The 15,243-nt window shown below is 36.2% G+C and overlaps 1 protein-coding gene across 1 annotated transcript in view; it reads left to right on the top strand.

Moving 5' to 3' along the window:
• The window catches only part of LOC139971559 (protein phosphatase 1 regulatory subunit 21-like), a 127,244-nt gene that overhangs the window by 7,284 nt on the left and 104,717 nt on the right, over positions 1–15,243 (top strand). Inside the window, exons 7-15 of the mRNA XM_071978140.1 lie at positions 532–584; positions 909–1,061; positions 2,307–2,408; positions 3,333–3,421; positions 4,432–4,661; positions 5,737–5,864; positions 7,753–7,914; positions 9,663–9,857; positions 11,827–11,967. Coding sequence (XP_071834241.1) covers positions 532–584; positions 909–1,061; positions 2,307–2,408; positions 3,333–3,421; positions 4,432–4,661; positions 5,737–5,864; positions 7,753–7,914; positions 9,663–9,857; positions 11,827–11,967 — 1,253 coding nt within the window. The remainder of the gene's footprint in view (positions 1–531; positions 585–908; positions 1,062–2,306; positions 2,409–3,332; positions 3,422–4,431; positions 4,662–5,736; positions 5,865–7,752; positions 7,915–9,662; positions 9,858–11,826; positions 11,968–15,243) is intronic.

Here is a 15,243-nt window from a genome sequence, read left to right as displayed (position 1 = left end):
GTAGAAGGGATCAAAGTGGAACCTCTTCTGAGTGTAGTTGCAACTCTTAGAAAATACTAGACACAAGTTTTAATGTCCAGATGTCTACTAGACAAAAAACTGTTCTGACAATCATTTGGACTTAGTCTAAGTATAAAAACACATCAGAAAAACACATCAAAAGCTTTCAAAATTACTTTTATAGTATATTATAAAAAACACAATTTTTTTTAAAACAAAACACAAAAGTTTATCACTAGGACAAATAATTAGGAAAAGTTAAACCCTATGTAACAACAAAGAAGTGATACGAGACCTTGGTTGGCACCACCACGTACTACAGAGTGTGACCACTCTGGATGGTGATGGATATGCTATGCCTTCTGTCCAGACAGTGAAGGGTGAGCCTTGCCTACTAATGGAGTGGATGATTTGTTAAGATTTCAGGTCAAAATGTATCTTGTTGTCTTCAAATCTTCTTCATCAATTGACAATGTTTTGCAAACATTCCACATGCATTAAACTATGGCATCTTCACTTAACATCCAACAGGTCTCAATGAATTGAACAGTTTTAATGTTCCAACGCACGACCGCAAACACCAGGTAATATTTTGTTTTGTTATAGTTGTATGTTTGGCATAGTCCTTTGATCAATCTCATTTCACAGATTTATATGGAAATCTAAAAAGAACCCCACCCAACCCCCCTTACAAGAAAAATATATATAAATAAAATTGGGAGGGCTGAAAGGGTGGGGCTCAGGCTCTGACCCTCTCAGGGTACCCCAGTTTTAGTGTCCTTGATCATTTCTATCAGATTCAATTTTATTTTCTGAAAAATTTAAGTACAGTACATTCACCTTTTCGTAAAAACATTTTAGGAAACTTTAACAAAACCAGCCAAACTATCCTTGTCACTCGTTTGCAGAAAAAAACCAAAACGTTAGTTGGACAAGCTTTGACCATGGTCAAGGAACTCTGTGCTGGACTTTCCAACTTTCACACATACACTGAACAGAGATGCAAAATATATCCTATAGATGCAAGCACAGGCGTACCCATCAGCGAAATCAACCAAAAAGTGAGTATTCCAGATGTAGATTGCTTCTGGAAGGTATGAAAAAGATTAATTTGATGTTAGGTAGTTAAGTGATAACAATATACATGTATAGAGAGATGCAAATATAACAGGGACTGATGTTCAGATTTTAACCCCTGGATAACAACCTCTAGATCGTCCAGGTTCTCCGACCATCAAATATTCTAATGTTTCAATTATTCTTTGTCTTGAATGCAATCATTTACTTAATCTTTTAATATTCTCGTAACTGTGCCAATGCAAGGACTTGCCAATTCCTTTTATGGTCAATAAAGATTCTTATATCGTATAAGATGTTTGTTACCTTGTTAAACTACCCTATTGGATTTGAGAGTATTTAATTGTTAAAGGATTTAAGAAAGTTAAGGGATTTATAAAGTTAAGGGACTTAAAAAGCAGTTGCTGGCTGAGATCTTTGCTGAGGAGAACTAACATTGTACAAAAGAGGCTCTACAATGTACAAGATGTTCCTTAATACATCTTGTGTGTTTTGACAGTTTGACACAAACATCTATGATTCATTTGAAAGGGTATGTTTCCACCCAATATTTGCATTTGGGAATTTATTAAACAGATAGGGGTTAGTTCATAGTCTTAAACGATCTACATTACATTATATAGTAAATGTTAATAAGTGTTCATTATTGAATTCTATCTAGGTGATATATACATAGCTACAAAAACAACAAAAATACCCAACAGTTTGTTTTAAGTATCTGGAACGAAGAAAAAAGTGGCTGACAAGTTTTGTTCAATTTGTTGAAATAAATGGAATTGTTACATTCATCAATTGGTTCATGGACATGTGTTTCACATAAGACCTGTAAGTTCACTCAACTGTTACATTTGTTTCTGTAACAGTGCGAGCATTGTGGTCAACTGGTTAAGGCATTGGACGCGTGATCTAAGGATTGCAGGTTCGAGTCCTGGCTAGATCATTACGCTGTATCCTTGGGCAAGGCACTTTATCTCCATTGCCTCTCTTCACCCAGGTGTATAAATGGGGACCTGTGAGATAAACTGTATGTTGGGCGCTGTTTAGCTGCTGCCATGTGGAGGGATTGTCTCTATGTTGACAGGTTATCGTTGACCAGGGTAATATTGTGATGCGCCTTGAGCACCGTTATCGGTGGATATGTCTGCACTTTATAAATCCTCAATGTTACATTATTAACATTGTCGCAAGTGTGTTTATTCATTTCTTCTTGTTTTTAACTCTTACCTCAGTTTTGCAATCATCTCCACGAGAATGCTGCTTACTTACGGCCAATAGAAAAAGCTTTTAGGAGTTTCTACAATAGCATCAACGATGATACCTTAACAACTCTGGTAAGTTCTGCATCTATGAATCTATGTGAGAAGGTGGAAGGGAGGAGGGGAGAGGGAAGGGAGGAGGGGAGGGAGACAGGTGCAGGGTTAGGTGCAATTTTAAGTAATGCTCTGTGCGTTTCCACTTGTTTGGCAATATTCAGCAAACTTTTTTCAGCTTTAATCAGATCAAATATTTTGTAATACCTTTCTGTTCGTAGAGTTGTGTTAGCTAGTTACCTTTTTTTGTAGTAATAATAATCAGTCAAAAAGAAAGCAAATTAGAAACTGACAATTTGTAGAAAAAAAATAGATTAAAATGTTACTTCATTAATGAAACATGACTCATCAAGATGATGAGCTATATGGATTTTGGGACTCTTTATTGAATGTGAGCAAAGTCAAGGCAAGACTGATGTGTGATATGACAAAGTACTGTAGGTTGTCCTTGGGAAAACACAACATATTAGTAGTCCAGATGGTAAAGTATTTTCTTGCCCTTCAGATCTGAGGAATTAAATATTTTACAATAATTGCACAAACAGTAAAATAAGTGACTAATGAAGTCATTGATGAAGTCATTAATGAGGTAAATTATGTTGCTGGCAATCAGTATGTCTTGGATGATAGGATGACCGCTTACAAGCACTATCTCTGGTGAGTACCGTGTATATGCTGGATGATAGGATGACCGCTTACAAGTGCTATCTCTGGTGAGTACCGTGTATATGCTGGATGATAGGATGACTGCTTACAAGTGCTATCTCTGGTGAGTACCGTGTATATGCTGGATGATAGGATGACTGCTTACAAGTGCTATCTCTGGTGAGTACCGTGTATATGCTGGACTAAAGACTTGTTTGTAACTCCTAATGTCTCAGAAGTTAGATTGTTGTGAAATTAAGAATCAACTCTTGATCGTTTTACTTTCGATTTCTTCGGTAGGAAACTGCTGTAGAGTTAGGAGAAGTTGCCGCCAACTTTAGTAAATATGTGAGATACCATGAGACAATCTTGCCGTACCAACTTCTAAGGTTAGTCAATCTAGAATCAGTTCACGCAACAGTTAGCTTGTGTAAGGGTCGCACTTATCACTGCCCCATCCATATGTGAAGTGGAGTGATAGAGGTGACTTTTAACAAGGTGATTTTAACTTTCTTATGAGTAAATAATGCTGCTAATAATGAGTTCATTAGAAGTGTAAATTGCATACAGATAAATGACAGACATTCTTTGTATACCGTACTTAACTCTCTACTTTGAGAAACTACTAGGTATAATTTGAGAACCAAGCAATAACACCAAAATTCAGAATTAATGTGTATAGTAATAGTTTTATTTATCATGCTGCTATTTATTTAAAAAATGGTAATCTGGATAATTTATTGTAGACAGCTGCACTTGAACGTTGTGTACTTTGTTTTTGTTTTTTGTACACTAACATTTTCAAATAATTTTTTCTTGTTACATACTCACTTTTGATGTCCTGTTTATAAATATTTATATTAATACTGGGAATAAATAAATGAAAATGAAATGAACTAGTGTCAAGGGAGAAATGAGAAGGATGGTTCATCGTAGAGCCAGTTTGAATGATGTGTGATAAATTATGGATAACAAGTCATGATCCCTGTGGTACTTCATTTCTTATTTTAGTCTTTAAGATGTGCTTCCTGTTTTAGATTGGCAGACAAATATAATACAGCTTTCTTCATTCTTTTTACAGTTTCATTGAAACTGATCACACCAGCTATTAGTCCAACTGAAATATTTATTCTTTGTCTTTTTCTGTTTCATTTGACCTTCTATGGAGATAATGACTTATTTAATAAGATGTGCTTCCTGTCTTTAAATAGGCAAAACTTATTGTTAATAGGCAGAGTTCAATTGATGAATATTGTACAGCTTTCTGCATTCTTTTTACACTTTCGATGAAACTCAAAACAGCTAAGAGTCAAACATAATAGAATCTTTTACTTTGTGCTAGTTTCCTTTAAATGTTTTTTTTGCTGATTTGATTTCACATGTTTTGTTAATATTTCAGTTTGGAAGAGGAATGTGCCATCTCCTCTTGCCCTCAAACACTTGAATCTCGTAACATGGACGTACATTCCTCCTTCAAAAAGATGGCTTCTGCCCTGGTAGCACTGGAGTCTTACGTCTCCCTTTTAGCCTCAGCCAGCACTGCCTCAAGCACAGTTCTAGTCTCAAACTACCCAGGGATCTTCAAGAAGTTTGCTGAAAGTGCCACACATCTCTATAGCATTATGAATGGTGGGTATGACATGATTGATACAAAAAGACATAAAATAAATGATCTGAAGGTAGGGGTGGTGATAACTCGTTCATGCTAGTGTGCATCAAGATCACTCTGCTTATTTGTGTGAGGAGTAAGATTTGTTTAGCCTTAGTCGTTTTTATATTGAACCTAGATAAGGACTTACTTTTTTTACTCTAACAAGAAAAGTTAAGGTTTGTATTGATGAGACTCGTATTTGCAAATCGGTGTTGGACAATGTTTGCGAAAACAAGAAAAGAGAAAAGAGGATTCTCAACAGGAAGAATCATTGAAAACTTTTTTGTCATTCAATGACATATTTAATCAACCAAAGGTCATAAACGTTAATCACCCAGTTTAACCAATGATGATCAGAACAAATGGTCAGTGCCAGGTTTACTATAAACATGCAAATTGGTTCACTATAAAGTCCAGGACAAGGAATGCAGTTCCAACTGTGTCCCTCGGTGAACATAAATCCGCTCACAGTACAAAGTGTAATGTCTCACTCCACAACCGTTTATAATGGACTCTGGCATTCTAAACTCTAACAGCATTCAATATTGACAGTGTTCCAGCGACAAAAATGTTCAAATGCAAACAGTGGTAAAAATAGCAACAGTGTTCAAACTTTGACATTGCTTTAGCAGCATCAGTCTTTGAACAGCAGCACTGTTCAGAAATAAACTTTTTTTTCCCTTCAATATTAACACAGTTTTTTCAATAACAACAGTGAACTAGGCTTCAACAGTCAAAGAACATCTACAGGAGCTATCAATTTTCAACATTGTTGCAAAGTTCTGCAACAGTGTTGAAATAGTAACAGTGTTCATACTTGCAATGTTGTTTGAACAGCAACAGTGCACCAAACTTGAAACAGGTTTAGAACTGCAGCAGTGTTCAAACTTTAACAGTTGTTACTAGCAACAGTGTTTGAGCAGCTACAGTGTTTGAACTGCAAAATTGCGTAGCATTCCACGGAATAAACCTTTCCCATCTTTAGCAGTGCTGTGGACTTCATGAGGTTTCTCGTAGATCACGTGACTGTTTGTTTTAATTTTCTTACGATAGATGTTTCCAAGAGCTACAACTTGAAAGTTTCTTTGGAGCACCAGTTACCGACGGCAACTCAGAAGCTCAAGACTACGGATGAATGTGTGGTATCCTCTCTCATCTCGTTGGTGACTTCCTCTGGAAAGGTCAGCAACAGAATCTTTTAATCTTGTTGATTTACCACAAATGCGCATCTCTTATGGCACTCAATACTATGTTTACACTATGTAGAATAATAAAGTAACATAAACCAACGTATTATTTGCAGTCTGAAATTTTGAGATCTGCCAGGATATCTTTCTGAATTTTTTTATTTTTTAAGCAAAATTTATTTTTGTCTCCGTTAACGTTGCCCTTCTAGTAGCATTACATCTTTCTTTTGAGTTTTGAGACCAGCAGTTTTCTTGGCATCTATTGTTTTGTTTGGTTTTTGGGCTTTTTCCAAAATATTACATTTAATTACACTTTTGATAGTCTCACTAACCTGTTTCTTTCTTGAAAACTCTTACCAACTGTTCAATCAGAAGGTTTTATGTTAAATTAATTCCATGCTGTCATATTTTATGTTGAATTTTCAACCAAAACTGAGTGGTTAAAAGGGGGGGGGGGAAATAATCAGCTACCTGGAAGCAAGCTGTTACTATAGTATACCAATAATGGAACAGACAGAAAGCAATGAAGATGTTAAAACATAACATATAAATATGTGTTGCATCAATATTGCTGTATTAGGGTGAAACGGTACATACTGTCCAAAAGAGAAATGAAATTGACATAACCATAGATATCTGTGAGGTATCCAGTCATGTGTGAATATTTGATTTGATTTGATTTGATTTATTTTGTTTTTTCACGTGCAAATATACAAGGTGAAAGGAAGTCTTCTATAAAGCATACAATAGCTTAACAATGTAGAAGACTCCCTGAAGAAAGAAAAGAGAAGAAAAAATTAAAGATCAAATTAAACATTTCGACAATAAATCAATTATATGATATTTTATATATATCACATGGTTTGCTCAGAGTAGACACAAAGTTACAACTCAATGGACAATGTAGCTTTAAGTAATGAAGAGATGATGTCTGTGAGGTATCCAGTAATATGTGAATATCACATGGTTTGCTCAGAGTAGACACAAAGTTACAACTCAATAGACAATGTAGCTTTAAGTAATGAAGAGATGATGTCTGTGAGGTATCCAGTCTTGTGTGAATATCACATGGTTTGCTCAGAGTAGACACAAAGTTACAACTCAATGGACAATGTAGCTTTAAGTAATGAAGAGATGATGTCTGTGAGGTATCCAGTAATATGTGAATATCACATGGTTTGCTCAGAGTAGACACAAAGTTACAACTCAATGGACAATGTAGCTTTAAGTAATGAAGAGATGATGTCTGTGAGGTATCCAGTAATATGTGAATATCACATGGTTTGCTCAGAGTAGACACAAAGTTACAACTCAATAGACAATGTAGCTTTAAGTAATGAAGAGATGATGTCTGTGAGGTATCCAGTCATGTGTGAATATCACATGGTTTGCTCAGAGTAGACACAAAGTTACAACTCAGTAGACAGTGTAGCTTTAAGTAATGAAGAGATGATGTCTGTGAGGTATCCAGTAATGTGTGAATATCACATGGTTTGCTCAGAGTAGACACAAAGTTACAACTCAATAGACAATGTAGCTTAAGTAATGAGGAGGGTTGATGAAGAAGAAAGGCATAGAATTGTACTCAAAATTTGACATAACAAGAAAATTCCCTTGTGCTTTTTAGCTGTGTATAACAGTTAGAGAGCCTGACGTTTCGTTCCCAGCGAGAGCTTTTCAATTGCAGACTAAAACAAAAACAGACAAAATGTGTTAAATAGGGAACAGAGAAGAGTTGGAAAGAATGGACTGTGAGATAAAAGGAAGCAAGTAATTAAAGGGCTGCTGCTGATGAAAGGTAATATTTTGTGTTGAGATACGAAATTGCATTTAAATCCCATCTGGTTGAAGATTATTGCAGGTTTTTTCTTTTTCCTCTCAGTTGGCAAAATTTCTGTCGAATAATCAAGAGTTCTTTGCCACTCCAATCGAGTTCATGACCCGAGGACACAGCTTTGGAAGCACAGACAATGGGAAGGGATCCTCGCCCACCATTACACTGCTCAGACAAAGAGCAGTAGCATATATGGTCGGCCTAAATAGGGTAAGAACTGGGGTGAAGGAATGTAACCGTTTCGAAGGAGTCAAGACGTAAACGTCTAATGTAAACGAGTGCAGATTATGTAAGGGAAAAGCTGGTGAGCTACTAGCAGCCTTGGTTTATCAGCCTGTAAAGCAGAAATCAGAAATGGGAACACTGCTATGGCAATTACTGGTTCACACATGTATTCTCAAAGTGTCTGTGCAATTCACAGATGAGTTCACAGAAGATGTTGCATATTTAAATTACAGTGTGCAAGAAAGTGCTTATAGTGAAAGACAGGTGAACCCTAACCTTATACACATCTCTTTAGATGGGGATAGTCACTCATGTAACTTGTCTCTTTTTTTTTGGTATTTTTTTTCCCCCACATTTTACGAGCCAACTGGATATAGATTAAGTTTAATGAGAAACTGAAGCAGAATTGTCAGTATGTGCGACCACCTGATATGTTTGAGGTAGCAGTAGGTATAACCTGCTGACTGAAGCTAGATTGAGTCTGGGAGTATGTTTAGTTTATTGCTGATATATAGTTTTCTAATATAGGGTAGCATTACAAGTAATATGTACGTTGTATCCCCTGTTTACAATATGAAGGTAGATTTGAGACTACGGTAGCAATGTGAATTGTTATATGATATGGGATTGGATAAACGTAGCAGTTAATTGGATTTGGTAACATGGTTGTAAAATAAATATGTTAATAGTTGGTATAGTTACCTCCTCATCTGAGATCAGGTCAAGAGGGGAGAAAATTTGAGGTCATGAGCATCGGGAGGTAGGCGAGGGGGGAGGTGGGCAAGGATTGGGAGATAAGTCAGAATAGTAAAAAAAAACCAAAAACCCTGCTGTCTCATTAAAATATTACCAGCTCCCGTTACATGTTTACTGATCAAAACACTTGATATAGATATCTACATTGTATAACAAGCTAAATATCAATTCTTTTCATTGTAAACCGATTAACTGGCTAACTTATTGGTTGGTTAACCGGTTATCGAAAAACATGAATTATGCTTGTTATCAATGTGTATTGGTTACTTCATCTGTGGTTAGATTGAATTAAGCCGTGGTTAGATTGAATTAAGCCGTACATAGCACCACATAGCACCACATAGCACCTCACATGGTAGTAACTTGGAGGTAGCAACATGTTAAGCCAGTTAACTTGAGGCTCAGTGAAGACTAGGAGCACCAATACATATGTATATATGTTTGATGCTCATCTGGCAGTTTATGTGCCTCCTACACGTTGTTAACACAGTTATATCTAGAGTACATGCAAATCTGCATAAATGTCCAATTTAACAGACCTCTTGCAACGATTTCAGGTTTGCTCTCCTGTAACTCAAAACAACAGATTTCTTCCCTGGGTTCAGACAATTTAGGTTCATAACCATAACTTTGATAGTGATATATTGATATATACCACAGAAATTAATGACATAGCAAACTAATTAGATTGTGGGTGTTTTGCAGAGAGGAGGCAGGGTTAAGAAGTATCTGTCCAGGAGAGTCCTTTCAGCTCATGTTTATTGACAAGATCATGCTGGGAATACAAACTGCTACATTTCAAGCAGTAGAAAGGACTTGTTTCCTTTGCTATCAAACTACTCCTCCCCCTCCCACTGATTCCTATTCCCTTTAGTTATCTTTTGGCCAGAAGCATGATTTATTCCATTTTTTGCATGTGTCAATTCCATGTGATCAATTTTTAACCATCGTTTAATATTTCGTTGTGTCTTTGACAGTCGTGCCCAGAGTCCGTACCGTACGAGACTGCAGTAAAAGAACACAAAGTTTTGATTAGTTCTGTGGAAAGTAAAGAAGGTTTATCATCCCAGCTACTGGAAACGAAAGCCAGGGTCAACAAGCTGTCGGAAGAGAAGGAGCACTGGCTACTGGAGGCGCAACTCATTCAGATGAAACTGGAACAAGAGAAAAAGGTACATAAGAAAGGATCGGAAACAAATTTAAATAAGAAAAAAGACAAACTCCTTTTCCCAACTCCAAAAGTAACCCCTACCTCAAGCTTTGCTAAGATCAAGATAGATCATGCATCATGAAATGAATGAAACAGTCAAGCCTCACGACTTGGGTTTAAATTCCTTCGAATAACTCTATGAGGGAACCCTCCCCCACTCACCCTCCCATTTTACAGGGACTCTTGTAAGATATTAACATCTGTGATTCCTTAGATCAAAGCAGATGAATAACTCTTTGAAGGAACTGCCCCCCCACCTCCATTCCCCCCCCAAAAAAAAAATTGATAGAAAGTACCTTATATAGATTTGAACTTGGCTTCCACCATTGTTTAGTAACATTTAAAATGTTAACATCAGCTGCTAGAATTGACCACTTTACAGGGACTCTTGTAGGAAGTAAATATTTGTGATTCCTTAGATCAAAAAGCAAATGAACAACTCTTTGAGGGAATTCATCTCCCCCCCTCCCATATGAATATATACAGATATAGATATGATGGTACCTTAACAAAATTTACATTTCGCTGCCGCTGTAGTTCAGTAACATTTAAACCTGTTCACATTAGCCGATATGATGGAACATTCTACAGGGACTGTTGTAAGAAGTTATTAGCCTTTATAAAACTCTAAAGTGACTTCTGTCTGCTTTTAACGACAACTATTATAGTGCAAAAGGGATTTAAGCATCTCTTTGGGCTTTCTGCTCTAGTTATTACAGACACCAAACAGTTATAAAATTGCATCACTAAGTTGTTTAACCTTATTCAATTGGGTTGTCATTAATATGATCAGTTGTGGGAATTCCAGAACACCTCGCAACAAATTTGTATGAAACATCTGTTCAGTCAGCGAAAGTAATAGACTTTGCCACTGAATGTTAACCTTATTGTCATTAAACTGTACTTTATTTTTCAGAAAGGTTAAAGACATTTTTGGCTGTTTTGAATATGAAAAAAATTGAACTCTGCTTGCAAAAATGTAGCATAGGGGATAGATGGTTGATTTTAACCAGGAATGAAGGAAAGCTCTCTGTTTTATATGGGGATCATCAAAGTTAATTGAAAAATAAAATAAAATGAAACTACAATGTTGTTGTTAACGGCTGTTTCATTCTCCAATTTGTATTGTGAGTAATGAATGTATATATATATATATTTATATGGTGTTAAATTGTAGCGAGCATTGAAGATGTTTCTACCATCTAGGATTGATTTAGATCTATCACCTGCAATATGGACTGGCGTATGAACCGGCCTTAAGAGATGATGCATTTAGCAAACTGTACTTTTTGTCAAATTAAAGACGTCACTTGTATAGTTTTGACCAACATACAGGTATATCAAAAGGCACCAAATTTAAAAAAAGAAACATTTACAGCAGGGCCAAATAATGCCTTTGCCCAAGTCTATATTAACTCTTTTTAACAGACACACTGACCAAATGGTCTGTATTCTAATGATGTTCTGGTCTTTCAGTTAGGATTTGCATATAAATGGAAAATTTATTATACATTAGGATGCATTGCGAAAGTGACAGATGTCTCAGATGTATTCCATGTAATAAGTATATTTATGGAAATAAGAAATTGTTGATTCAGTGAGAGGGCGACAAGTGTGCATAATGATATTCATTGTATGGGTTGGATTTGTGTAAATAATCACTTTGTTTTGGAAGGTTTTCTGTCTCTAAAATAATTAGATGGACTGAAAAAAAGGGATTGGAGGGATAATTTTTCTAGCTGTTTAGATGATATGAAATTTGTTTGGATCATGGAAAACCCTGGATTGTAACCTGTAGTGAATATTGCTGTAGCCAATTAATTATTATTATTTTATTTTTTGGGGGAGGGGGGCAGTTTCAAACTTGTGTTTTAATTTCAATTTTCTGTCTGTGAGATTAATTGGTGGAATAACAAATTATTCCGCTGCAGAAAAATGATGAGATGCAAGATCAGCTGATGCAGTTAATGGCTGGACAGCCGTTGCCCTCAGCAGTACCTCAGGAGGAACCACCTAATGTACCCAAATATCAAGGACAGAAGGAGAAGAAAGCAATGGGACCCCCCACACAGGTAAATAGGATTAAATAAGAGTTAATGGTATTGAAGGTAAAGGTGGTGGAGAGATGGTTTGGGGGGGGGTTTATGTGAGAATATTGTTCCCTTTCCACACTCAAGGTCAGGATCGCTCATTGTGTAAGGCAAGGCTTTAGGCAGCACACCTACCATAACATAGGAGGTAACAATTTTGTGTAAGGCAAGGCTTTAGGCAGCACAACTTGCATACCTATTCGTCCCTCTGACAATTTTTTTTTTTTTACATTACTTGCTCCACCCTTTACTTTGATTTTACAATCCTCTATATCTACTGTGTTTCATTTGATAACATTGTAATCTCTGGAAAGGGGGGGGGGGGGGGGTTACAATGTTGTGTAAGTCAAGGCTTAGGCAGAACAGCTACCATCACATAGGAGGTAACAATTTTGTGTAAGGCAAGGCTTAAGGCAGCACAACTTACCATAGACATAGGGGGCTACAATTTTGTGTAAGTCAAGGCTTTAGGCAGCACAACTTACCATAGCATAGGTGTTTACAATTTTGTGTAAGGCAAGGAGGATTTAGGCAGCACATCTTACCATAGCACAGGGGGTTACGAAAGTGCGGGTACTGCAATTTCCACAGAATCCGTACTAGATCATGGTCAATCAAAACAGGAACCACAGGGCATGTTTTCAGTCTGGCTTTGATTATTGATGTTGCTTACATGAAAATAGTTTTAATTTTTGACAGACTTTGTTTTCACATGTATTTTCATATTTTGTGCATATCTAGTAGTCATTCTAGTTTTAAATGAACGATTCTTGTCAGTTTCTCCTGTTTACAGAATGATGCAAATTTTGTAAGATTAAAACTCAAGTCAGCCTACAGTGTTTGGTGCTGACCCACATTTTATAATATGAAATAAATGACAAATAATGTGAAAAATTCAATTTTTAATGCACTAATGTAGATGTTGAACCCTTGTAAGAGTTCATAGCTTACTGTTAAGAGTCCTCAACGTACACAGAGTATGGAAAAAATACAGAGGAAAAAAAACCCAAACCAGTTTGAGTTCACATCACAATGTTTGTGCAGCCAGTAAAGTGATGGAGTGCTGCTGCTACACTTGAAGCCAAGATACTTGACTCAATTTTATCAAATGTGGAATCCAAATGTTAAAAGTACTTCAAGTCTTTGTTTTTGTTTTCGTTTTCGTATGCCATAGTGATTTATAAAGCTCAAGTTCAAGTACAGCTTCATTATATCTGAAAATAGGGCAATTGCATGCTCGCAATAAAAATATGGACATAAGAATGCATGAAACAATAATAACTTACAAGTGGACAGTGGAGGGTAAGACAGGGACTGGTAAAGAGACAAAAGATAAGTGCCCTCAGTGATGCAGATATATTGAGATCTTGAAAGAAAAAGTCACTTTGTATATTTGTATATATAGTAATTGTGGGTTTCTTTGTCGTTTGTCATTTGTAAACAACCTATAAGTTGAACACACTGGGGGGACATGGACCTACAGTTGGCCTTAAAGGAGAAATATAACTTAAAAAGTTAAAAGAATTCCCTTAATACACAGTGTGAATTAAAACATGTCGGTCTACGTTCTACCTGCATACATCAGGTTTATGTATGCTCTGGAAGTCTCGCTCCACGGTAGGAAAACGTTACCAACCATGTAGGGTCATGTGACATGCTCCCAGGTGCTACTAACATGTTATTTATCCCTTTGCCAGGACGAAGTGATAAAAAGTTTCATAGACAAATGAAAGCCACTTTAATATGCCTTTTAAGGTAAAATTGAGAATAATATGCTTGGGTTTGGAAGATGTTGAAATTTACTTTCTGTGTGTCAGAAATGCATGGACCCCTGGCCACAATTCAAACTATCTACTGTCAGGGTCTTATAGGTTGCTGGCAGCAATCACTCCAATCATGTTACTTATAGGTGTGAAAACTGCAAGGAGACTTGTGTTGCTAAGGAACGGCGAATCCTGTCATCTGCTTCTCATGTTTATGTACATTTTGTACTGTCCTGATAAACCAACGTGCATTTCAGTTTGCTGTTTGATTATCTGGAAAGGAAATACTCAAAATAACAAGTTTGTTATTGAAAAATTGTGGTAAACATTGAAAAAATTGTACCACTTAGCTAGATCCCATTGTTCGCATAGCTTCACAAGGAATGTGGTAGCCATGATATTTGTTGTTTTAGAATACACATTGAAAGAGTACTATAAGAGTTGAGTTCTACAAGGGAGCATGTCACATGACCCTACATTGTTGGTACATGTTTTGCTGCCCGTCTCCTAATTGACATAGTAGTCGGTCCAGATTTACATATAGATGGCTGTTTTGAAAATTGTGGTAAAAATACTAATATGTATTCATTTTTACTCTGATCCCATTGATTTGGTGTACTAGTGAAGGTCAAAGGTCAATTTGGATCACTAAAGAACAAAAGAAACATACAAAACAAGATAAGATAAGATAATGGGAACATGTAAGGTGCAAGAATGTTTTATTTATTTAGTTTTTTTATTGTCTTGTCATTTCAAGGAAGATTTAATTCATAACGAAATGATGAAGATTTCGAGCATAAGGCTTGAACATTTTTACTTTAAAAGTCCATGCTTTAAAACTACAGCAAGGACTATAAAGCAGTATGCATCCGACATATTTTCTGGGTTCGTTAGACATAAATGTGGTGGTGGTGTCATCATAGTAGAGTTAGACCAGCTTCTTCATGAAATGTAACATTTTATATCGACAAACACAGAAGTAGTAGAATAATAATTAGTAGAATAATAGTGCAAAGCAGGGTTTGGGGAATAATTTAAGACAAGGTGTGAAATTGACTGTTGTGTAACTGAAAGCTCTTCTTTACCCTCCCTCCCTTCCTCCCCCCACACACCACACTCCCCCACCCCCACTCCTACATATGTTTGAAAGACATAAAGATGGTCAGGCATGATCAGTCGTGTACTTTCGTGTTTTAATATTTTCTTACTCAGAAACTTACTTGCTTGGGTTAGCCCTCCTCAGGGAAACATTTGACAGAAACTTCACCAAAAAAAACAATTTTTTAACTTGCACAATATTTCTCTACCATATATTGATGTATAATAACATAATGTAATGTTGGCAACAACAAACAAAAACAATCAACTGTGTCCCCCTCTGATTAAAATACTTGTCTTTTGACAGTTCATTATAATTTATGCTTGAAACTATGAATAAAAAGTACATGTTTACCATAGCTTACATTTGTAAAGGATGAAAATATTATTTTATTTC

This window comes from Apostichopus japonicus, chromosome 8, assembly GCF_037975245.1.
Source record: "Apostichopus japonicus isolate 1M-3 chromosome 8, ASM3797524v1, whole genome shotgun sequence".
NCBI classification, from domain to species: Eukaryota; Metazoa; Echinodermata; class Holothuroidea; order Aspidochirotida; family Stichopodidae; genus Apostichopus; species Apostichopus japonicus.
Note: the sequence above shows the minus strand (reverse complement) of the source record. Positions and strands in the feature narration are given on the sequence as shown.